General features: G+C 32.1%; 1 protein-coding gene across 2 annotated transcripts in view; it reads right to left on the bottom strand.

The window, feature by feature from the left end:
* Positions 1-7,562: 7,562 nt before the first annotated feature.
* The window catches only part of LOC134719029 (zinc metalloproteinase nas-38-like), a 45,926-nt gene continuing 27,068 nt past the window's right edge, over positions 7,563-26,420 (bottom strand). For both annotated transcript variants that reach the window (XM_063581952.1, XM_063581954.1), the window contains 14 exons: positions 26,265-26,340; positions 23,441-23,632; positions 22,481-22,619; positions 21,831-21,953; positions 19,668-19,774; positions 18,324-18,591; positions 17,073-17,491; positions 16,346-16,487; positions 15,659-15,834; positions 14,842-14,923; positions 13,523-13,605; positions 11,707-11,833; positions 8,447-8,607; positions 7,563-7,652 (listed from right to left, as the gene is read on the bottom strand). In XM_063581952.1, the coding sequence (XP_063438022.1) occupies positions 7,569-7,652; positions 8,447-8,607; positions 11,707-11,833; positions 13,523-13,605; positions 14,842-14,923; positions 15,659-15,834; positions 16,346-16,487; positions 17,073-17,491; positions 18,324-18,591; positions 19,668-19,774; positions 21,831-21,953; positions 22,481-22,619; positions 23,441-23,632; positions 26,265-26,340 (2,179 nt within the window). In that variant the 3' untranslated portion in view covers positions 7,563-7,568. The remainder of the gene's footprint in view (positions 7,653-8,446; positions 8,608-11,706; positions 11,834-13,522; positions 13,606-14,841; positions 14,924-15,658; positions 15,835-16,345; positions 16,488-17,072; positions 17,492-18,323; positions 18,592-19,667; positions 19,775-21,830; positions 21,954-22,480; positions 22,620-23,440; positions 23,633-26,264; positions 26,341-26,420) is intronic.

The following is a 26,420-nucleotide window of genomic DNA, read 5'->3' as shown; positions in this document are numbered from 1 at the left end:
TCACATAAATTTAAGAAAAATTCTTAAAAATTTAATTTCAATGACATCACCTCTTTAAGGGGTGAATTGAACATTTTTGTCTTGTTGACTTATTTGTAGATCTTACTATGCTGTACATTATTGATGCTTACAGTTTATCTCTATCTATAATTATATTGAAGATAATAACCAAAAACTGCAAATTATTCCAATTCAGGGGCAGCAACGATGGGTTGTCTAATTGGTCTGAAAATTTCAGAGCAGATAGATCTTGACCCAATAATCAATTGCACCAATTTCATAGATTTGCTCTAAATGCTTCGGTTTCGGGGATAAAAACCAAAATCTGCGTTTTACCCCGTTCTATTTTTAGCCATGTGGCACATTTTTAAACTAGATACCGCAATAATGAGTGTGGGAAAGTTTGGTTTCATTTGATCCAATAGTTGCAGAGGAGAAGATTTTTGTAAAAAATAATTATAACGGACGAGGACGCCAAGTGATAAAAAATGCTCACTTTGTATTTAGGCAACATGAGATAACGGGATGCTCCACAGGGGCCGAACACTGAACAGTTGGGGCAAGTATGGACACGACATTCAAGCTTGATACAGGTCTGAATTTGGATTGTGATTAAATTGTTGACACAGCATAGGTTTATGACACAGAATGAATGTGGTCAAATGAACTTAAAATTATTATTTGTTTGCTTTTTAGCAATACACTATGCCTTTTGAATATTAAAAACACATTTGAAGGAATTGTCTTTTTAATTTCTGAAATCTAAAATAAGACTTTTAACTCCACTTTAATGATGTTGTGACAACATTAGTTTATCAGTTTGTATAGTTATATTATAGTCATTTCCATGCTGAAGAGGAACTGTTTATTTTGAATTGCTATAACATTGTCCAAACTAAGCTTTCATATAGTTTTTCTTTCTAAAAGTATTCTATATTTATAAGAATCAGATATCATTTTAAATAAAACATCATATATTTAGTAAAATATGTGTGAAATAATAATATGCTATTGATAAGTTTTCAGGGGAGATAACCTAAAATATTATTCTTTTAAATAAAGACTTTTTGAAAGAAAAGTTATTTTCTCCCCCATGGAAACTTCCTACAAACATATATTGCAATTTTACACATATTTTACTGAATATGAAATGTTTTTTAATTCACATAATGTCTGATTCTTATAAATATAGAATAATTTTAGAAAGAAAAACTATGTGAAAGCTTAGTATGGACAATTTAATAGCAATTCACAATAAACAGTTCCCCTTCAGCATGGAAATGAATATAATATAACTATACAAACTGATAAATTAATTTTGTCACAACATCATTAAAGTGGAGTTAAAGTCTTATAGGATTGTAAGTATGTTTTATTTTATCACCTTGCACTTTCATGACTTGGCTGTAGTTTTCTACAGCAGTTGGTTCAAATTTCTGACCAGTTGAACAATTTGATTTTATAAAACAAATTGCAATTTGGTCAAAATTTTGAATGGTTGCAATTGGTAGAGAGCAACACTAACAGTCAAGTCACTGTAATAGATAATTTCCTAGCAGTGTTACAGGGAATTTGTGAAATCAGTGATTTTGTAAAATCACTGAAATTTCAGGGAATTTGTAAAATCACTGAAATTTCAGGGAATTTGTAAAATCACTGAACTGACTAGTGATTTTATAAAATCCCTGATTTTGACTAGTGATTTTACAAAATCCCTGAAATAATTAAGATCTTTTTTACAGATTCACTGATTAAATTTAGGGAATTTGTAAAATACATTCATTCATTTTTATTAAAAATTTCTGTGAAAAAAGACTACAACAGTAACACTCAATAAGTTTGAGGTTAATCTAGTCTTTATTTTAATATTCATGCACAAAACAACTGACATACTGTAGAACAATGGCTCAGGCACAAATGTCTTGAAATCAAGAGCAAACATACACACAAAAGTTACTTCAAATAATTGAGGTAAAATTAAAGTGCAACATATAGAACCAGGGAAAATATGATAAACATTTTGGAATATTTTGTCAATGAGCCACAGAAAGAAGACAAAACAAGCTCTTATCATTACCGTGTTTGAAAGAACGTTACTGTTTATTATAGTTTTTCTGAATAATTACTGTAGAAAATAAAATCAATTATATCAATTTTTTTAAATCAAATATAAAAACTAAACATTATGTTGATTGCTGTCATTAGAGAAGAAAACACATATGTAAGGTATAAGAAATTAAGTGGGTTAGGGTATGTGATCCAGTGGCAAATATTACATGCATATCAGATCAAGAGCATCTTATTGCTGCATGAAAATTGATATATAAAAAGCAAATGAGTGTTGTATTATTAATTTGCTGCCTACAAAATAACATTATATTCTCAAAATAATAATAAAAAAAGACAACAGAAAATATTGGTAATAATACTTTGTTTTGTACTTGCATGTTTATGAATAGGTCAATCTAACCAAGCAAAAATAAACAGTTTTGCCTTCTTTGGTCATTTATCAGACACATGTAATCTATCACAAAGTGGTATAACTTTGAATAAGTTTCTAAAATTTCTCAACTTTTTAAATCCAAATAAAGTAAATATTTTGTTTATAATGAAGGTATGAAGTTCTTCAATGTGAAGATTTGAAAAAATTGTTAAAAACGATATTCATCAGATGAAGATGTTTTAAAAATATTATGTATGTCTTGAAGACACGTACAGCATAGTTAAGAAAATTCACATATCAATAGCTTATATTGATAGGGATGTCACCCAAACTTGTCTTGCAAAAATAAACAAATTTAGAGTGGTCTAAATACCTGTTTAAATGCCTTTTAGTCATTATCATTATACACAAGTTCTAGCTCAAAGTGTTTATTCAACAAATATATTTCTAAATCATTAGTGATTATTCATTTGGTCTATCTTTATATAAGAAAAACACATTTCTAATAGCATGTTATACTTTATTGTAATCAGGGATTTTACAAAATCCCTAGCTCTATTTTCAGTGATTTTGTAAAATTCCTAACAATTTCAGGGATTTTACAAAACCACTGAAACTGTTAGTGATTTTAAACAATCACTGATTAGTCCAGTGATTTTACAAATTCCCTGTAACATATATATAACAGTAGTCTTTAAATGGAATTTATATTGGACTACCTCCCTTACACTGCTTTTAAAAGTACCAGCGATCATCTCAGTATGCTCTTTGGCATAGTGTGTGATGCTCGGTCTTCAGATTTCCATGTTGAGTTTCATATGGAGTTTGTCGCCCTCTGTTTTTTGCCAAAACGTTGTCAACTTTTCATTTATTATTATAATATGGGACCATTTATCCTATTAATGTTTATGTTCCATGTGTAGTATTAGATTAAGCATTTGGAAACATCATTTCTGTACCATTTTAGGTCTATTTTAGTTTTGCTGTATGCGAATTCGTATTACTATAAGACGTGTTTCTGTACTTGTTTATCCCAAATTCATGTATTTAGTTTATATGTTTAATGTTATATTTGTAATTCTCATCTTCTCATTTTGTCAAATGTGTTGACGTCTTTTTATTATATTTAGGTGTTACGGATAGAAAAATTAATCACCGCCTTTATTAATTATATTTAATTTTGTACGATTAATTACGTTTGAAGTTGGATTCATAACAAACTGGACATATATATATATTACAGTTAATTGCTATTAATAAGTATTGCAATATGCATTTTGTTTTAATGAATTATGAGTATTTAGTTTTAATATAATCTTAAAGCAATCCTAATTCTAGCTCACTTTTAAATTATAGTTTTTCATAGTTATCAAAAGTACCAGGATTCATGTGTGACGTCATGCTGTTTCTAAATTTTATAAATTCAAATGTAGCATAACGTTTGCCTTTTTGCCATCGTATGTGACGTCATTTTTTTAATTGCGTCAACGCCTGGACTGATTCTGGTGTGTCTATGCTGTATTGAACTTGGCATCATGTATTCGGGTTTAGTTTTCTGTAATAAGTTAATACTTGAGTTTCATTATGAATATATCTTTCACATTCATTTGTTAAAATTTACTGTTTGCAATAGCATGAATCGTTCTATATAATAGGGTTCTTATCCCGGGCATAATACAATGCCGTATTTAGTAAAACCTTTTCAACTTTTGATCTTCAGTGCTGTACAACTTTGTACTTTTTTCACTTTCGATCTTGTATATCTGGGCGTTATGTATTCGGGTTTAGTTTTCTGTAATTAGTTTTTACTTCAGTTTCATTATGTATATCTCTTTCATATTCATTTGTTAAAATTAACTGTTTGCAATAGTGTGAATTGTTTTATATAATATGAATGTTCTTATCCTGGGCATACAAACAATGCCGTATTTGGCAAAACCTTTTCAACTTTTGATCTTCAGTGCTGTACAATTTTGTATTTTTTTCGTCACTGGTGAGTCTCGTGTGGACTAGACGCGTTTTTGGCGTATTGAATTTTAAACCTGATGCTTTTTGTTATCTATTGATCATGCTTTTCTTTGTCTAATATGTTCTGCTTTTTATTTGTATTGTAGTCCTGTAATTTTTTGTTTTCATTTTAATGTTATATTTAACTGTGCCATTAAAGTGCGAGGTTTGGCATGCCTTAAAACCAGGTTTAACCCACCACTTTTATTTCCCTTTAAAAGTGTCCTGTACCAAGTCAGGAAGATGGCCATTGTTATAATATTGTTCGTTTCTGTGTGTGTGTTGCATTTTAACGTTGAGTCGTTTCTGTTTTCTCTTATTTTTGAGATAAGACGTGGCACGGTACTTGTCTATCCCATATTCATGTATTTGGTTTTGATGTTATATTTGTTATTCTCGTGGTGTATTGTCTGTTGCTTGGTCCGTTTCTGTGTGCTGTTGCGTTTCGGTGTTGTGTCGTTGTTCTCCTCTTATATTTAATGCGTTTCCCTCGGTTTTGGTTTGTTGCCCCGATTTTGTTTTTTGTCCATGGATTTATGAGTTTTGAACAGCGGTATACTACTGTTGCCTTTATTTAGTAATAACTTTGACTTTGAGGCATTGACCTAATAGGTAACTTTTCCAATATGTTTGACAAAATATCTAAATAAGGTTGCAATTCAATTTCTAAAGTTCAAATGACTAAAGGACTATATATCACCTCCAATTTACTTCTTAGCATATGGTATAATTTAAGAAAAATAATATAAAAAATAATAAATAATCATGACCAATCGTGTTTCTATAAAAGGACAAGAACCAGTATTGAAATTCGTCAAGGCCTGGCCTTTCAAAAAGACTAAAATGGACCATGAAAATATTGTTTTTTAACAGATACTGGATCTCACTGAGATCTGACACACACATTGCAAGTCAAAATTGAATTTTCTGCTGGCTTGACATATGCACCCCTTTAGCATGTTTAGAGTTGAAAGGATTCCTCCAACTTATTTTCAGTATGTTTATATAAACAGGGGACATCAATTTTTTTTCATTTTTACAATCAGATTGATTTTCATGGAATAAAAAGCTTGTATTTGCCATCAACCTTTTGTGGTATCTGCCTACTTAGAGCCAAAGTATGTCCACCAAGACCAATTGAGTGAATTAACCATATCCAATTATATTTCAGGGTTTGCGATTCCTGCTCAATTTCGTGGTGAACATGCATAAAATATTTGCCACTGGAAATTGAGCAGCCAACATCCATTCTTAATCGTTCCCCAATAGAGATATTTTTACTTTCAAAATGAAGAAAATCACTTGCCTCTAGTTATATCAATTATCTACAAATTTTCCATCCATGGACATAATTTGTGTTTCATTTTTAGCTTCTCTTCATCAATCCTGATGAAAAGTTAATTAAAACTACTTCCATCTACTGGGATAACACTACTAGTGGACTATCAGACCAAACATCATCTGTCCATAACTTCAATATTGCTTTTAACCGTTCTTGGTTTTAAAAAAATCTTAAACTTGAGCATTGAAGAGTCGTGAATTGCCAAATGCATGTCTGCTGCAGTAGACAGTTGGTGCCATTTTAAAATGTTAATGCAAAGATGGAAGTTGTGTTTGGTCCTTTTGATTTCTCCCTCACAACTGTTGATCTTTTGGTGGTTTTGAGGGTACTATACTAATGATGTTTTTTTTCTTCTGAGAAATAGTTGTGCATGTAACTGTTTCCCTGGCTTTTGTAGATAATCAATCGCTGAATAAAATTGGAATAATTTAAAGCAAAACAAACATTTAAACAACATTTTTATTTTTGACAGAACAGATATAAAGAATAACAAAATAAATATTGAGACATTCTATAAACAAATATAGCACAAGAAACTACAGTCTGGGTCAGCTACAGACGGTCAATTTGAGACAGGTGCATTCCTTCTCCAATAAGCTCTGGAGTCTAACTGCAAAAAAACATAAACATTTAGAAAGCTAACATTTAAGATCTCTATCATGGTAAATTTGAGTTCTTCATTAGAAAATATAGATGTATGCATGTACTAGAAATTTATAGAAAGTTTAGTAGCAAATGTTTAATGATTGTTCAGGGTAAGGTAATAATAATAAAAACAAAACAATTGGTAGGTAAATTGCATACTAGTACTTTCAAAGATGGGTATTTGGACTTAACACAGCCTCTTAATAAGTGGGCCAATTTGAAAGAGCAGAGACATGTCTCTTAGAAAGAGGGTACATTGAGGAGGTGCACATATATTTGTTAGCTTTCAATGACTATAAAGAAGTTACTACTGTAATCACTGGCCATTTAATACTGAGGGTATGGGTTCAAACCCCACTTGGGCGGGTGCACTTCACTCCAATCCAAAAGTTTCACCAAAACCTTTTATTTATATCCTTTAATTAGATATAGGAAGATGTGGTATGAGTGGCAATGAGACAACTCTCTATCCAAATAACAGTTTATAAAAGTAAACCATCATAGGTCAAGGTACGGCCTTCAACACAGAGCCTTGGCTCACATCAAACAACAAGCTATAAAGGGCCCCAAAATTAACACTGAATGAGGTTAATTTTGGAGACATTGATTCTTTTTGAACAAAACAATCAAATTGAGAATATAGCTCAGTATATCTCTACTTTAAGGGCAGTATGCAAACTGTTGTTTGTTACCTTTCCTTAAGAGTATAATCATTCTGAAAAAGTTCTGGATAAATTTCAGATGACAAAATGATTTGGTGATGTTATGTATCAATATGTTTAAGATTTTTCTTCTACACATTAAAATAAGTATAGACGGTTGGGAAACTCGATTACCATGATTTAAAATTGAGAATGGATCAAAGAGGCACCAACTCACCCAAAGAGCAGAAATAGTTGAAGGTCACTAAAATTGATGGGTCTTCAACACAGCAAGAAACGCCAGCACCCGGAGGTATAACATATCAAAGATTTTTAATAAACCCCAACAATTATTGTTTGAATAATGAGATTATTTTAAATACTAGCATCCTCATTTGAACTTAAATAAATAAAATATAAAAAAATGACTGCTTAATTCACAAATATCAATTTAAAATGTCCTTGTATGTTACCTCTAGTACTTACATAATTAACAGACTCCTTCCATCATGAGTATATCATCTACTGCTATGTCACTAGTATAGTCATATCCTAGTGTGGCAACAATCTCAATCTGTAAATGAATTCAAGACTAGACATAAACCTAACAGTCACAGCCATCATTCACACAGCATTCAAGTGACTTATTTTGTAAATTTATTTTGTTTATAATTGAAATTCTTAGTTATTGTAGTTGAAAATATTTTCAAAAAAGCCAGATTCATACATTTGTGTAACATTTGATAAAAAAAAGTACTTATAGCAATCATATTTATAGTTATGGTTATGCTCATACACATCATTTTGTAACTATAATATCTGAGTATATATCATAAGTAATTATTTGCAACACACTGGTTGGATATATTTAAACAATATTTTAAATGTACAATTCACTGCACAGTGTTGTTTTATCACTATCAAAGGTAAAAATTTCAAACACTAAAATGGCAGTAGAAGAGGTGCATGGTCATCCAGAATACCAGAAAAAGCAAATAATTCTTCCAAGAATCAAAAATATAATTCATGAATTCCAGAAGCCCCATAGATGTAAATTCCATATTCCCACGCAAATAAAGGACTACCCTGAATTCTGGCAAAAGATGTCAAATCCTGACGTCAAGAAAAAGGACATTTCAGCCCCTCAAAATGAATGAAATAGTGCTTTTGGAAAATTGAATTGCCTTTTACTGATGACATAATGTTGACCTTTGGTATTTTATTTTGTGTGCCAAAATATGATTCATTAGCATAAATACAGATCTTTTTATTTCCCATGCATGTTATTTTAAAGCAGGGATTCAGTCTCCAAAACCCAGAATCAGGATCTAGAATTATAAACAAAATATGAAACTATTTTTAACTTACAAGGTCTCCTGTCTCAGCTTGGATCATAACTTTTGCTTCTTTCCAACTATGTCCCTGGTTTCCTTTTATGGTCCATATTTCATCCCCATTTTGTACTGTTAATTCTCCCATGTTACCTCCATTCATGTTATAAGCAAAGCTCAGGCAATACTCATTGTGGGCTGAAATTGTAAAAGATACTCCTTATCATTTTTTTTTTTATTGAAATATGTCAATTCTAAAGTTTTGAAATGATTCTGATCTAGATAGCCTAAACATTCATGATATCTACTACTATGGGCTTTGCTCATTGTTGAAGGCCGTAGAGTGGGCTATAGTTGTTAATTTCTGTGTCATTTGGTCTTTTGTGGAGAGTTGTCTCATGGGAAATCATACCGTATATTATTTTTTTTAATCTAGAGAATCTATAGTGATGTCATAGAGTAATGGAATAGCCTAGCTCCATAACATATGTATAGATGATAGTTCAGGCAACGATATTACAACAACTGTTCAGCCATTACATTTAATATACAAGTAGGTATTTCTGCCCAAGGGCACATCACTGACATACAAGGTCGACAATAGACATATACAATAAGTGGAACGTTATGTTTCCGCGATAGTCTCAACATACTGGGGCCGCAAAAAAGTAAAAATTATCACAATTTTCTAATTGTCCATTGATAAATCGTTTCACTGATAAATAACTGTCCATCAATAAATAATAATACTTTGAAACTGTCTCTCGTGTTGTGTTTTCTTTGTAATACTGAGCAAATCATATAAAAAACGGAAATTACATTTAGCTATTACATTCAATTAAAGTCTGTCATGAAATTTTACTACTGAATTGTTCATTATTATCATTTGTCCCATAAAATTAACGTAACGACGTAAGATATCCAAATTTCCATCTTTGCCTTTTTCTGGAGTCGTAAACAATTCTGTTAGAGGTGATGCTCGGTTCCTTCTGTACTGCATGATCAATAATGTAATGTATCTTTTTTAAGTTTCTGTTGTTTTATTCATCTTTTCTATGAATTGCCAACATTCCTGTTCTTTAATAACTTGTCCGTATTGCTTCAACATATCTGGGGTTTTAATGAGTCTTGTGGTGACATTTTATGTATTTTTCTTCGTAAAGGTTAGATTTGTAGATAATTCATCAGTGTCTGGTTTCCATGGTAACCAAACGACATTTTTATTTTCACGTGTATCCAACTGAATTAAACTGTCCGGAAAGGCTTTAACGTATGCATTATCTTCTTTGATCTCCTCACTATTGATTCCAATAGACTCCAAATTCTGAATTATTTCTATTTTGTATTCTACAGCAACGTGTGAAATGAAAACATTTAGTAATATTCAGTGGATATTGAAACAAAGATTTGCTGAATATTCATCTGAAAATATAATCTCATTTTCCACATTTTCTGGTTCTGTTAACTTTAGAATTTGTTCATTTGAATCCTCAAACAAACGTTTGTTTTTGCACTAGTTTTCTGAGTGTTGCAATAACTAGTACTTCTTCGCCGAAATTCGAATTCTCCTTTGCTTCATCTAATCTGGTAACAGCGCTTCTGTTCCCCAATCAGACTGATTTCAATTTTATGAGATCCTGGTCACAGCACCATAAATATAGATGATAGTTCAGGCAACGATATTACAACAACTGTTCAGCCATTACATTTAATATACAAGTACATATTTCTGCCTAAGGCCAGGTCACTGACAATACGACGTCGACATGTACAATAAATAATCTCAACAATATCATTACACAAGACAAAGCCCCTGTACTATCTGCCAAAATATTAAAATGAATCCTGATTTTCTATTGAAGGGTTAATGCTGAAACTCAAAAAATTTTGTAATGTTTTGTCTTGTTTTTCATTTCCATTCCGCCAAGGTCTATTTTAATCAACTCACTATTTTTGATAGTCCTCCTAATACTAGTTAAAAGTTTTCAAAATTTATGTCAAGATTTTTTAATACATGTTTTGAAACAATGTAAGAGATCAATGTTGGTGTGGTTTTATTAAGAAAATAGTGACAAAACATGCGATACTGTTGTCAGGTCATTAAAGATTGCATATTTTGGCTTTGATATTGATTCACTTATAGGGTCTCTGCATTGGAACTAAACACATTTATTTAACAAGAATGTGTCCAAAGTACATGGATGCCCCACTCGAACTATCATTTTCCTTGTTCAATGGACCATGAAATTGGATAAAAAATATAATAAGCCATTAAAATTAGAAAGATGATATCATAAGGAACATGTGTACTAAGTTTCAAGTTGATTGGACTTCAACTTCATCAAAAACTACCTTGACCAAAAACTTTAACCTGGAACATGCACTTTCATTTTCTATGTTCAGTGGACCGTGAAATTGGGGCCAAAAGTTTAATTTGGTTTAAAAATTAGAAAGATGATATCATAAGGAACATGTGTACTAAGTTTCAGGTTGATTGGCCTTCAACTTCATCAAAAACTACCTTGACCAAAAACTTTAACCTGAAGCGGGACAGACGGACGAACAGACAGACAGACAAACGGACGCACAGACCAGAAAACATAATGCCCCTCTACTTTCCTAGGTGGGGCATAAAAACCAGTTGTTGGCATTACACAGGTTATGTTCTTCTCATATATTTCATGATGGTATGATACTAAACCCTGAAAAGGAGGGATTGTGCCTGATATTCATATGATGAAGACATAATCTTTCAATTAGTTTAATTGAGGTCTGGTGCTGGCATGTCAGTTAGTCTGTTGTTATTTATGTATTATTGTCATTTTGCTTATTTTCTTTTGTTACATCTTCTGAAATTGGACTCAGACTTCTCATGAACTGAATTTTAATGTGCGTATTATTATGAGTTTACTTTTCTACATTGGCTACAGGTATAGGGGAGGGTTGAGATCTCATTAACATGTTTAACCATGCCTCATTTTTGCGCCTGTCCCTTGTCAGTGTTCTCTGGCCTTTGGTAGTACTGTATTATTTTAACTTTTAGTTTCTTTTGTATAATTTGGAGCTTAGTATGACGTCCATTATCACTGAACTAGTATATATATTTGTTTTGGGGCCAGCTGAAGGACCCTTCTGGGTGCTGGAGTTTCTCGCTGCATTAAAGACCAGTTGGTGACCTTCTGCTGTTGTCTTTTCTATGGTCGGGTTGTTGTCTCTTTGACACATTCCCCATTTCCATTCTCAATTGTATTACACACTAATCTATCCATCCATCAGTTTCTATAAATAAAAGCGTACCCATTGGTGGAACTTTAAATGACATGACAGCAGTACCACCCTTTGGTCTATCACTGGCTTCCAAGTATGCATAAAACTGTCCACTGTGTGCTCTTGAAGGTCCTGTATGTGCTGAAAGTGTTTTCCCCTAAAATGAATATAAATATATGCAGTGAATGCTATAAATAAACTTACAATATGATTATGTGGTAGTCAAACCTTCATATGAATGTCACCTTAGTAACCCCAGTATGTGCCTTTCACCTCTAGCCCTATAAATGTACAATTTTAGTAAAAACTGATTTGGTCTAATGAAAAATTAAAAATTTTGTTTAAATGTGTACAAAAAATGTTAAAATTTCTGATTTGGGCTATATATATATAGCAAGTAGCTGAAAAAGTTTTTGCACAGACTGTAACCAACCTGAGGAAAGTGCCCTAATAAGAGTTTGATAGAAGTGGCATTCAAATTGAGGGTGATTATGCATGATTATTACATTGGTTGCAATTGATTTCTCAGTTAAATAAAAACCGATAATTTCACATGTGAAATAAACAGGGTTATTTAACTCTCTGACGTCATACAACAATAGGCGTTGTTAAGACGTAGATAACGGCGGATCAAAACAAATTGTGAATGCGTAGAAAAAAGATAGAGCTCCTTACATTTTTTACATTAATTTCTTTTAAAAAAAAGCCATTTGCCAATGTAATAAAAATAATAACTAATTAAAGAATTCAAATATTGATAAATATTCAACTCGTGATCAATAACACTGATAATTAATGCCACGTTCACACAGACATTTAATTAGAATCAAATGCGAATCGAATTCCCTAATTGCATTCACACACTCTTCTTTTCGCATTAGAAGTACGTTTTTGTTAATACGAATTAAAAGTTAATGTCGTTTGGACAGTTAACGTGAAATTCAATTCAAATTAGAGTTGACGTTAGGACGTAAAACATTTCGAATGCGAATTAAACTAATTGGAATTAGTTAATGCGAATCGAATTCAAATTACGTGTGAACTCAGCATAACTCATGAGCTACGTGTATTCGTGAATTTATGTGTTGTACGGTCACTCATTGAATATTTTTCTCTATTTGAATTCTTTGATTTGTTTTTCTATAAGTATTTACTAGAGCAGAATAAGAAAAGGATGACCTGACAACACAAACCTTCACTTAATATATTTGACCTGTATTGTAGGATTGCCATTACTAGCTTGTACATCTATTGCCTATATCCAAATACAGTTGATTGATCTTTGATTGATTGACTGGTGGGTAATGATAATTGACAATATCTTGGTTATCAATTTTTGAAAAAGTCCATCTGTCAAGATAGATGACCAACTGACCATCCTAGTAGATTGATATTGGAATCAAACATACCTTTCACATGCAGGATTACCTCAATGTTAAAGATGCTAGTAATGCAGTTAATAAACTTAAGAGTTAGACCACTCAGCAACAGAGGTCCTGAGAAATACAATTGAAAAACCATGATATTAACCAGTTTATAATATCTCACCATTGGTAATTATCTGCCATATTTATCTCCAGCATGCTATTAACCTGTCTGATACATCTCAACCATGATACTTATCCCCTTGATATATTTAAACCATGATATTTGCCTGTCTGATTCATCTCAATCATGGTATTTACCCTTCTGATACATCTCAACCATGATATTTACCCATATAATACATCTCAACCATGGTATTTACCCGTCTTATACATCTCAACCATGGTATATTTACCCGTCTTATACATCTCAACCATGGTAATTGCCTGTCTGATATATCTCATACATGGATGGTATTTACCTGTTTGATATCCCAGTTGTAGTCTCCCTTGAAAAGATCAAAAACACAATCTGGATCCTCAGGCTCAAATGTACAAATAATGTCTAAAATTTAAAAAAAATGGTAAGTACTAGCATGTGATTCTGTGGCTACATGTGTGTTAAATTTAAGGAACAGACTTGCATAACAATAGGCAATGCTTATATTATATGAAGGTTTTTTTTGATTTTGTGAGTATTGGTGAAATTTTTTGTTAAAAAGTATTCAAGCCGACCAGGCTTTGCTCTCAATCTATCAAAAATGCCACAAGGAACTTAAAGTTTTACCAATTTTGAAGTCTTTTAAGTTTGACCAGGCCATGGTTTGAACGCTCAAGGTGAACAGGGAACCAGTAGCTCATTAGGTCTATAAGTTGGTATTCGATTTAAAATTTTCATATACATCATAATGAACAGTCTAAGAGACATGAATTTGTTAATCAGTTATTATTGCTTTGAACTAGCTGTTAATTAATTACTATGAGTACTCTCAGATCAGTGCTTAGTGTCTTTTTTGGTGTGAGGGATAGGAGATGAATATTATAAAAAAAACATGCCATGTCTGATCTGATTTCTGTTTGACATTTTTCTCAAAGTTACCTATAATGCTACCCTATAATGCTAAACAAAATTGTTCAACAATCAACCAACAGACAGACGGAGAAAAGACACACAGAAGAGAAATCACTGTGTCCACTTTACTGTAAAAAGGGGATGGGGCAGAAAAAGCAATGTCTTCAATCTAATATAAGAATAATAACATCATCAGATTGTCAATGTAACAACTTTTATAAATTGTTACTTGGATGGAGAGTTGTCTCATTGGCACTCATACCACATCTTCTTATATCTATGTAGACTGTGTTAAAGGCAACTTTACAGCCTTCAACAATCAGAAAAATATATAATTATATTGTATAGTTTGCAATGAAAAGTGTTGAACAAATCATGCAATAAAATTAATGGCCTAATTTATGATAAACAATAATGTGTCCATAGTACAGAGATGCCCCACCAGCACTATCATTTTCTCTGTCCAGTGGACCATGAGATTTGGATAAAACATCAAATTTGGCAATAATTAAAAAAGACCATATCATAAGGAACATGTGTATAAAGTTTTATGTTAATTGGACTTCATCTTCATCATAAACTACCTTTACCAAAACATTAATCTGAAGCCGGACAGACAAACAGACAAAGGTGTGGTCGAAAGACAAATGAACGAACAAACAGACAGACACACAGACCAGAAAACATAATGCCTACAAATGGAGCATGTAAATCACAAATTTAACTTACTGCAGTAACCAGGAGTTAGTTTAACATCATCTATTCCTATATCACTTAGATGTGTTGATCCACGGACTGCTTCTATGTATATCTAAAATTAGAAAAATAAACTTTAGTCTTCCATTATAGTAGTTTTTTTAAGTACATCTGCTTCCATCTCAAAGCAGAAATGATTTAGTTAAATTAAATACTTTCGTGGGGAAAACCTCAAAAGTCAGATTTGAAAATTAAATTTTAGTTGTAAACTGTGTATCCTTTGGTCTATATACATTGTACATAAAAAAAAAACAAAAAAAAACACCAACACGCTATTGGATATATTTTTTTCTTCTACTGCAAGACAAAATCTCCTATATGCAAGCCCCCTTGCTGCAAACATTCTGCCTATACTTTCACATTATTTGATATTTGTCGGATACATGTTGTTTCATCAGCAATCATACCACATCTCTGTATTTTAAAATAAAATCTACCAGGCATGGAGTGATTTATATTGTAATGTAATGTATCATATTATAATTACTTTGACAAAAACATGCATTAATTACAACTTCAATTACATGCCATGTTTTAGTAGTGCATTAAATTACAATTCCTTTATAATAATTTTGCATTGAATTGTATTACACATTACATTCGTAAATGTTATTATTAAGTGAAAAAATTCAAACATTTTGAAAAACAACAAAAGTTTCTAGCATATGCAAACACTGTTCTTTATACCAATTACAATTAAGTATCAAGTAAAAGGTCTATACAATACAACTATAGCTTTGCTGCAAGATGGTAACAGTAATGTATCATACTGTTACCCTTTCTTACTAACCTGTATACCAGGAACAGGTAGTATTGATATATTGGCAAGTTTCCATTGGCTTCCCTGTTCTCCTTTCTTTATGAAGATAAGATCCTTTGAAATTCCTGTGCCTTTCCTATAAACTTCCAAAGAACCCATTGTCGCCCCATGCATACTGTAGTAGAATGACAAACATCTAGGTTGGGCTGAGAAAAAAAAAATAATGTGCAATGTGTGGAGTGGTATCTTTGCCCTCAATTATAAAACTTTACTCGGTACTTTGAGTACAAAATGTGTACTGGAAACACCAAATTAAATAATTTGACTAAAAAATCAAACCAAAAAGACATCTTAACATATTAATGTATGTGGTAAATTAAATAATTAACAAATCTGACTTGTATATATATTTCCTACAAACTTGAAAGGTTTAAATAAAAAAAATATGTCAGTTGTAAATTGAAAACAAATCACTGCTGTCTGAATGGGTTGTTAAGGTCAAAACTAAAAAGAAAGCAAGACAAAACTTGTTATATTATAAATTCCATCAAGCTTCAACTAGAATATTTAAAGTTATGAAATATTATGGTCATAAAGTGCATATGACTTTCTTTATCAATATGTAACTGCTCCTTTCTTACACTCATTATTCCTTCTCTTTTGCAAAGAAGAATTTAAGATGAACAATTGTTTATAGGCTTCACAAAACTTGCATACCTTCCGATATTTCATTTCTCATCACAAATGTAGCAGTAAGCTCTTGACCTGTACTAGCAGCTGGATGGGAGGACTCCATGTAAGAGTAATACTGCCCCTCTTTTGCTCCATAGGGTCCAGTTCCTGGTGTAGGCGTTGAAAACTGAAATCATGGAATATAAAGATTTATGTTGATGTTTGTTAAAATAAATATTTCAAAAACTGTCTAGACATAAACCTAGTAATTCAAACTACAATTTATGAGGGTCTGCATGGGTTAAAAGGATCCAGAATAAAATGCAACAAAATTACAAAAATAAAAAGGCAAAATTATTTATCAAAAATTTAGGAAGCTTATTTAACAAATTAGTAATATCATAACTTTAATATAAAAATCTGGTCTAAAGACTGTAAATTACATTTTAAAAAGTTGAATTCAAATATCAAAATATGTTGTTTTTTTCTACATAACTGACATACAAATTATGAGGTTTCAGAATTTAAAATATTATGGGTATTTTTTTTAAGGTTTATTTTAAAAGAAATAAAACAACACCATTGGTTGTCCTTTTTCCATTATTGTATTTTCTATTAACCAATCAAAATACTTTTGAGTTAGCCTATGAAAATGTTACCCACAATGCATTTGATTCTTAAAAAATTAAAACATAAAACATAAAAAGCATTTACATTTTAGTAATGCAAAATGGTTTTAAAAATATTTACAAAATAAAGTTTTCTGACTTACTTTCTGTTGTTTCCACGTAAGTTTTGCATTTTGGTCATTCATCAGAAAACAATCTGAGCCAGGTTCAAAAGTACAGGTCAAAGGTTCACTTGGTAGGGTTGTTGGAGTTGAATCACTTGGTAAAGTTGTCGGTAGAGTTGTCGGAGTTAAATCAATTGGTAGAGTTGTCGGTACAGTTGTTGGAGTTGAATCCCCAGGTAGAGTTGTCGGTACAGTTGTCAGAGTTGGATCACCAGATAGAGTTGTTGATACAGTTGTTGGAGTTGAATCACCAGGTAGAGTTGTCGGTAGAATTGTTGGTAGAGTTGTTGGCGTTGATTCATCACTTGGTAGAGTTGTCGGTAGAGTTGTGGGAGTAGAATCACCAGGTAGAGTTGTTGGCGTTGATTCATCACTTGGTAGAGTTGTGGGAGTAGATTCTGTAAATAGAATAATGAGAATGTTTACCAATATGACATCATGTCTTTGTCAATGCTCACACAATTATATTATGTATAAGTTGAGACAATTCAAATGTCCAGAGAGTATCCACTGACCATCCTAGTCCAGAAAGACACGGTAGGTACCAAACATACCTTTCTTATTCAGGGTAAACTCAGTGTTATAAAGGCTAGTGATACAGATAATAAACTACCATTACATGTCACTTGGGTATAGAAATTTGGTCACCTTGGTCATCCATTTGGCCGTAAAGAATATTTCTAACTTCTTCTCAGTGTTCTTCCATGGTACAGGTTATTGATATTTTGATAGCTATGACACAGTAATTTATAATTTATGCAAACAGTTTTGCGTTATTACATGGTAAAGATGCAACATGCAAAAAGTTCATTATACATGTAAGCCAGTTTTCTAACTTGTTCTCAGTGTAAAAATTGTTGTACTTCAAATAGTTCTTCATGGTAATACAAGCAAAGAGTGCTGCAAGTGTCATTTAAAACAAGGACAACAAACAAACACATCTTACATGGTAAAGATTATTGACAATCAAAAAGTTCAAGGTGCTGTAACCTCCATTTGGTCATTATTAAAATACTGTGGATTCATTATTATGTGTTGGTTACCAAATTTCATGGATTTCATGGGTACAGGTGAACCACAAAATTCAATGACCAAGTACAACTTTTCTATAAGGCTATTCGCAGAATTTGGCCATACTATGAAATCAAATATTCCCAAAAATGCAACTTTTACTCGTTTCCACGAAAATAAGTACCAATGAAAATAAATGAATCCACATTTTCTTCTTACTTTCGTTAAAAGCTGTGGCACTTATTTTGAATCCTTGCCATGGATCCCTGTCGTCTGCAAATTTAGCATCAAATCTGACCATCATCAAGTTAGATTCACCAGATGGTGTTGTAGTCCAGATCCTGTTTTTAGTCTCACCACAAATCTTCACGCCAAGTTGACCAATCAGATTGTATCTAACTTCCATCCAATGGTAACATCTGTCTAGAGTGTTGTATGGGAGGGAAAGCTGGTCTTCTGTCAACTTTATATACATATCTGCTGGAGCCTGAAATCAAATTAAACTTTTAGGCCCTATATCATGTATATGGCTTGCTGTTCAGTGCGAGCCAAGGCTCAGTGTTAAAGACCATACTTTGATCTATAACCAGACAGAAGAGCCTCACTTCAATATCTAGTTTCAACAACAATTTCTTCCAGAGTTATATTAATTACTAATTACTATGGAAGCCCTAGAAATCTAATTTTGGCAACATTACATTTCACAGTTATTGTACAGGTGTGTTTTCTGAATATATCGTAAAATAGAATATTTTGTAAATGTAGTGCTAAATTTTAGCCATACCAATTTAAAACAGTACAAGTGGTATCTTAAATGCAGGAGAATACTATCATCATAAGGGAGTCCAATAGTCATCAGCGATTGTCTCCCTTTGATAAAACATCTTAAGGTGTATATAGTATGCATGTTTTACTTACATATGGACCATTAGTACATGTTTTTTGCTCAGCTTAGGCCAAATAAAAAAGTATGTGTTTACTGTACCCCTACCTACCCTAACTTTTATCACCTACAACAAAGGTTTTTGACCATTTTTTATTAGCACTGTTAAAGTCCCTACCTACCCACCCTATTTATTCAGCATGTGACAGTTAACACACATACTTTTATGTTTTGCATTAAGTTGCTCAATCTTAAGTTTTCTGAGAGGTAACTCGTTTTGACGACTTTTTTCTGCTGATACTATTAATTCAGAAATTATAGCGTGCATTTATTATTGCGATTTTGTCATTTTATACTTAAATGCGATATTAATTTTTTACAATTTTGAGAAAAATCCTGTTAAATTTATATAAAATATTTCAAAATGCGAGTTTAGATTATTGCGTTTACAACTCAGTCGCATTTTTCGCCATAATAAAAACCTCGCAATAATTTCTGAATTTACAGTATATGTATTTAGGACGTTGTTTTGGCTGGATTTCTCTAAATTGTGATCATATTTGGCCCATTGACATACTTTTTATCCTAGTTGGGTTAATAATCAAGGTCGGGGTGACCTTATAATTAGCTTTATATCCCTGTATATTTTATTGTAAAACTATAAAATTCACATTATATACCTTAATCAACCAGGTACACTTTGTTCCAACAGGATAAGGTGATGGCCAGTTAGGTGTTCTTATCTCTGTGATCTTTGACTCGGATACATAGACAATACCTCCACACACTAAAAGTTAACCATTATTCTGATTAAAGGTCAAGTAAACTTCTGATGTAATATAAACTAGCTCAATCCTGTCACATTTTCATTTGCTAGTCCTAAATCAGTAATTGAAGAAAGTCAGATCTTAATTGACTTTTTATATTCAGTGAAAAGGGTGTGAATGGCAGGTTTTTTTTTGTTGGACTCACAACTATTAGGACTCAGGATGATCAAGAACTTAACATATTGTATAGGCACCTGGATTTTGTGTGAATGCTGTGTAGCGCCCTCTAGATGCTATATTGTTGTAGACTTTGTTACCCTCATGTTCATTAACTGTCTTCTTCATGAAGATGTCTTCTGTTGTTGACTACTTTACTTTACATGTAGGTGTTTTTGTTTGTTTCAGAATACCGTATAGCGGGTTATTTTCGCGGGGTGTAAATTTTCGCTTATTTTCGCGGATAGAACAAAATCGCCAAAATAAATTCCGCCAATTTAAAAGTGTACATGCAAAGGTAATGTTAAAAATGTTGAGTCCGCCAAAATAATAACCGCCAAAATTTTTCGTATACCTTATTCAATGAAAAACGCGAAATTTTACACCCGCGAAAATAACCCGCTATACGGTATATTGCCCCCTCAATGTTTTTTTTGTTAAAAACTGTACTGTGGATTTATTAATATTCGTTGGATACCAATTTTTTTGTGGATTTCGTGGGTAAAGGTAAACCACAAAATTAAATGTTCAACAAATGGCAAATTTTCTATAGGCTTTTATGGAGATTTTGGAAAATTCACGAAATCAAATATCATTGAACATGCAAGTTTTCTTTAGTTCACAGAAATTGGTACCCCCCCAAAATGAATGAATCCACAGTATGTTTTCCTTAACCCTTTCCTCCATTGAATTTTTTTTTTGGCATACTTGATTCGCATAGGATTTTTTTGATAAAATGCTGAACTTATGCTTTGAAGTATTACGGCATTGTGAAAAGCAACTATTTCATCAAATAAATTGTAGTCAGATATTCCTATGATATTCCTTTTCATATTGGATACAAACTTTATTAAGTCAACTGCAGACACTTTGTAGTCAAAGTGTTTCAACTGAGGTACTACACAGGCGTCAAAAGATGTCATTATGGAGTAAGGGGGGTGGCGTCAAAAGGCGGCATTATGGAGGAAAGGGTTAAGCAATTAGATGTTTTATTGACTGTGTTGCACTATAAATGTTTTTTGTTGAAGATGTTGCCCTCTAGATGTCTTTTGTTAAAGACTATGTTTCCTTTAAGATGTCTTTTGTTGAAGACTATATGTATTGCCCTCTTGATGCTTTTTTGTATTTGGCAATTATCTCCGCTTACCGGATAATGTTTTTATTATTTGGCAAGTGTCTCCTCTTACCTGATAATGTTTCTATTAATTGGCAATTGTCTCCCCTTAGCCGATAATTTGTTTATTATTTGGCAATTGTCACCCTTACCTGATAATGTTTCTATTATTTGGCAATTGTCTCCCCTTTCCTGATGTTTCAATTATTTGGCAAATGTCTCCCCTTACCTGATGTTTCTAATATTTGGCAATTGTCTCCCCTTACCTGAGATGTTTCTATTATTTGGCAATTGTCTCCCCTTACCTGATAATGTTTCTATTATTTGGCAATTATATCCCCTTACCTGATAATGTTTCTATTAGTGCAAATAATCTTCCCTTACCTGATACTGTTTCTATTATTTTGCAATAATCTTCCCTTACTCGATAATGTTTTTTTTTATTATTTGGCAATTGTCTCCCCTTACCTGATGTTTCTCTTATTTTGCAATTTTCTCCCCTAACCTCATTATATTTTTATTTTGCAATTATCTCCCCTTACACAGGGACGTATATATAAGTCCTTGCCTTACCAGATAATATTTCTATTATTTTTCAATAATCTTTCCTCACCCTGATAATGTTCTTTTTTTATTTGGCAATTGTCTCCCCTTAACTGATGATGTTTCTATTAATTATTTGGCAGTTATCTTCCCTTGCCAGATGATGTGTCTACTGTTTATCTGAGTGAATTATCTCCCTTTACCTTGTGATGTTTCTACTGCTTGACAGTTGTCTCCCTTCAGACCAGATGGACAGAAACATTCACAGTTGTGGTCAACAAATCCACCGTTTTCACATTTTGGTCTGGATGATCCTTTACAATGAGCTGGAAATGTACACCAATATATGCATTTTACATAATATATCAATGACCAATATAAGTATAATATTTAGAATATATATAGATTTAATTATGGAAAAAAGGGAGTAGGATTGGAAGTTTTATTTTTTCACCAATGTTGTGGATCATTTATTGCTGTTTGTCCATATGATACAAAAAAGAGTTTTTGTTTTGTTTTGTACAGTTTTCTTGTTTAAATTGTTTTACATTTGTTATATAGAGGCCTTGTTAAGCTTATAGTGTGGTATGGATTTAGCTGATTGTTAGGGAACATATCATCATATAACCTTCTCTGTCATGTGGTCTCTGGTCAAGACACTTTAATCTGTCAATTATATTTATACTTTCCACTCTTACTATATTATTGCCTCGACCTTCCTATCCATCAACATATAAAATCAAAAATAGAATACTGAACACCTATATATATAGAAATAAAACATGGGAAAATAGAAAGAAAAATTAACAAAGCATCCATAACTCAGTTCTACTAACTTAATGTGAAATAATACCTGCACATTGATATGCATCAGTGATATCGGCCACGTCATAGAAATCCAGTCCAGCGTCTAGGTCAGCTAGAAATTCAAGGTTTTTGTCAACAAACTCCATTGTTTTTAATGTTGTATTTCCTATTTCTTTCCCAAATGACTAAAAATAGGATTAGAATTAATTCAGAACTGTACATAAGAGTTATATCCAAGCATTCTAAATATTGACCTTTGAAAAAGCTTTCTACAGAATGATAAACTTAGAAAAACATGAAAATTTAAATTCAACGTATTTCTATACTCGGGTTATGTTCTTCTCATATATGTTTTGATGGTATGATACTAAACCCCTCACGGGAAGGATTGTGCCTGATATTCATATAATGAAATCATAATCTTTCAATCAGTTTAATTGAAGTCTGGAGCTGGCATGTTAGTTAACTGCTAGTAGCCTAGTAGTCTGTTGGTATTTATGTATAATTGTTATTTTGTTTTTTTTCTTTGGTTATATCTTCTGACATCTGACTCAGACTTCTCTTGAATTGAATTTTAAATGTACATATTATTATGCGTTTACTTTTTATACATTGGCTAGAGGTATAGAAGGTCGGGTTGATATCTCATAAACATGTTTAACCCAGCCGCAATTTTGTGCCTGTCCCAAATCAGGAGCCTCTGGTCTTTGTTAGTCTTGTATTATTCTAATTATAGTTTCTTGTGTACAATTTGGAAATTAGTATGGCGTTCATTATCACTGAACTAGTATATATTTGTTTAGGGGCCACCTGAAGGATACCTCCGGGTGAGGGAATTTCTCGCTGTCTTCCGGCACTCCGGATTCTTCCACCAATAAAAACTTTCAGTCATGAAATAGCCTAAATGTGGTGCTTAAAAGTGGCATTAAAACACAAAAAATCAAAAAGCATATAATCTACATATTAACAAACTATTAAAAGTTCTAGGGTTTATTGAAGTACTTACATACAGGCTATACTGCATAACAGATTCTGCATCATAAGGTTGAGTATCTGAGGTCTTTTTTTTGTCAAAATTAAATTCATTTCCTGATGTTACATTTTCCTTTAAAATTCTAATGTAATCATCTCTGTCTAAGCGATTCTGTTCATGCCACATTCCTAAAGCATGCAAGATCTCATGTTGGACTGTGGAGTGCTGTATAAAACAATAGAGATTTTATACATAGCATGTAGGATCTCATGTTGGACCGTGGAGTGCTGTATAAAACAATAGAGATTCTATATATAGCATGTAAGATCTCATGTTGGACCGTGGAGTGCTGTATAAAACAATAGAGATTTTATACATAGCATGTAGGATCTCATGTTGGACTGTAGAGTGCTGTAATAAACAATAGAGATTCTATATATAGCATGTAGGATCTCATGTTGGACCGTGGAGTGCTGTATAAAACAATAGAGATTCTATATAAAGCATGTAAGATCTCATGTTGGACCGTGGAGTGCTGTATAAAACAATAGAGATTCTATATATAGCATGTAAGATCTCATGTTGGACTGTAGAGTGCTGTATAAAACAAGAGATTCTATATAAAGCATGTAAGATCTCATGTTGGACCGTGGAGTGCTGTATAAAACAATAGAGATTCTATATATAGCATGCAAGATCTCATGTTGGACTGTAGAGTGCTGTAGAAAACAATAGAGATTCTATATAGAGCATGTAAGATCTCATGTTGGACTGTAGAGTGCTGTATAAAACAATAGAGATTCTATATATAGCATGCAAGATCTCATGTTGGACTGTAGAGTGCTGTAATAAACAATAGAGATTCTATATATAGCATGTAAGATCTCATGTTGGACCGTGGAGTGCTGTATAAAACAATAGAGATTCTATATATAGCCTGTAAGATCTCATGTTGGACTGTAGAGTGCTGTAAAAAACAATAGAGATTCTATATATAGCATGTAAGATCTCATGTTGGACTGTAGAGTGCTGTAGAAAACAATAGAGATTCTATATATAGCATGCAAGATCTCATGTTGGACTGTGGAGTGCTGTATAAAACAATATAGATTCTATATATAGCATGCAAGATCTCATGTTGGACTGTGGAGTGCTGTATAAAACAATATAGATTCTATATATAGCATGCAAGATCTCATGTTGGACTGTAGAGTAGTGTATAAAACAATAGAGATTCTATATATAGCATGTAAGATCTCATGTTGGACTGTGGAGTGCTGTATAAAACAATAGAGATTCTATATATAGCATGCCAGATCTCATGTTGGACCGTGGAGTGCTGTATAAAACAATAGAGATTCTATATATAGCATGCCAGATCTCATGTTGGACTGTAGAGTGCTGTATAAAACAAAAGAGATTCTATATATAGCATGCAAGATCTCATGTTGGACTGTAGAGTGCTGTATAAAACAATAGAGATTCTATATATAGCATGTAAGATCTCATGTTGGACTGTAGAGTGCTGTATTAAACAAAAGATAGTGATGCATTTTATTAGAACTTGAAATAGCCAATTCATGATTATACATTCAATTATTTTAAATTAATTTTTATTCGTGGGATACCAATTTGTATAGTTATTTGGGTACAGGTACAAAATGTAAAATACAAATTCAAATGTTTCAACACAGTACAATTTATTTAAAGATTTGTATAAAAAAGTAGTGCAAAATACAGTGTTGGATATTCAATCCAATCAAAAGTGTACCCACGAAAAGGAATTAATCCACACTTGTCATGGCGACTTCTTGTTAGATAGTGATGAAAAATTGTTTTCTAATACCTTGTGTTAATTAATACAGTAAGCTCAGACAAATATACACATACTCATTATAAGATATTGACAATAAATCTTTTTCTTCTAGCATGAGTTAATACAAGAGCTAAGAAAAATATACAACAACTGAACTTGTAAGTTTTTGATGAAAATGCTTTTCTTATATTTTGTGCTAAATAATACAGGAGCTGAAAAAATATACACCAACTCATTATAAGTTATTGACTTAAAATTATTTCTTATATTTTGTGTTAATAAGCTATTTGCCTATTCCCGTAGTTGACCCTGTAATTAGAGATTCCTTTTTAAGTTGTCTTTCTTATGAGGGACATTAATTTTATTTACAATGGAGAGCTACCTGTAGCAGAAAGTGCAAATTTACCAGTGGCTTATGTTAGTAATCTTTAAGGTTTTTATTTCGCTTAACTTCAATTCCTTAATTTGTTGTTAAGCTAAATTATAACTTATGACATCTGAAATTATTTTTCATGAAAAATAAGTTATACCGCTGATACAACACTTTCAATTCATAATGTCTGGTATGGCACCAGTCTACAATTGACAAAGGGAAGTAATTTGTTTAAAATGTGTGTAATAATAGAATCAAATCAGTAATTGGCAAAGAGACTATTAATATGTACCAGAGCTCAGAAAAATAAATACCAACACACTATTGGACATTGATTTTTTTTCTATAAGTCATTGTTTTTATATTTACCCTAAGCAAGAATAATACTTAAGGAGGTTCGCTTCTCTTGATTTTGAATTTTTGCCAGATTTTCAGAATGCTCAGAGGTTTTGTTCATGTCTTGCCATTTAAACAATTTGTCCATTAACCCTGCTTTTCTTTTCCTATTAACCCTGCTTTTCTTTTCCTATTAACCCTGCTTTACTTTTCCTAATTATTTAATAATCCTTGTTATTTTTTATATACTATCAATTTAAAACAGTCTTTTAAAATACTTTTTATTTTGAAACAAAGTAGCATAATAAACATCCTTGAATACAAGAACTTACATCCACACAACCGGGATTTTGTAAACTGATATGTTGTACACCTGATGGATTTCTTCCGACATAGGACCAGCATCCCCTAAAAGATAAAAAGAGCTATTTTCAAAAATGATAAAAAAAAGTATAACAAATATACAATCTACAAGTAAATTCAAAAAA

The sequence above is a fragment of the Mytilus trossulus genome, chromosome 5 (genome assembly GCF_036588685.1).
Source record: "Mytilus trossulus isolate FHL-02 chromosome 5, PNRI_Mtr1.1.1.hap1, whole genome shotgun sequence".
Classification (NCBI taxonomy): Eukaryota; Metazoa; Mollusca; class Bivalvia; order Mytilida; family Mytilidae; genus Mytilus; species Mytilus trossulus.
The sequence above is the reverse complement of the archived record's forward strand: the minus strand, read 5'-3'. Positions and strand labels throughout refer to the sequence as shown.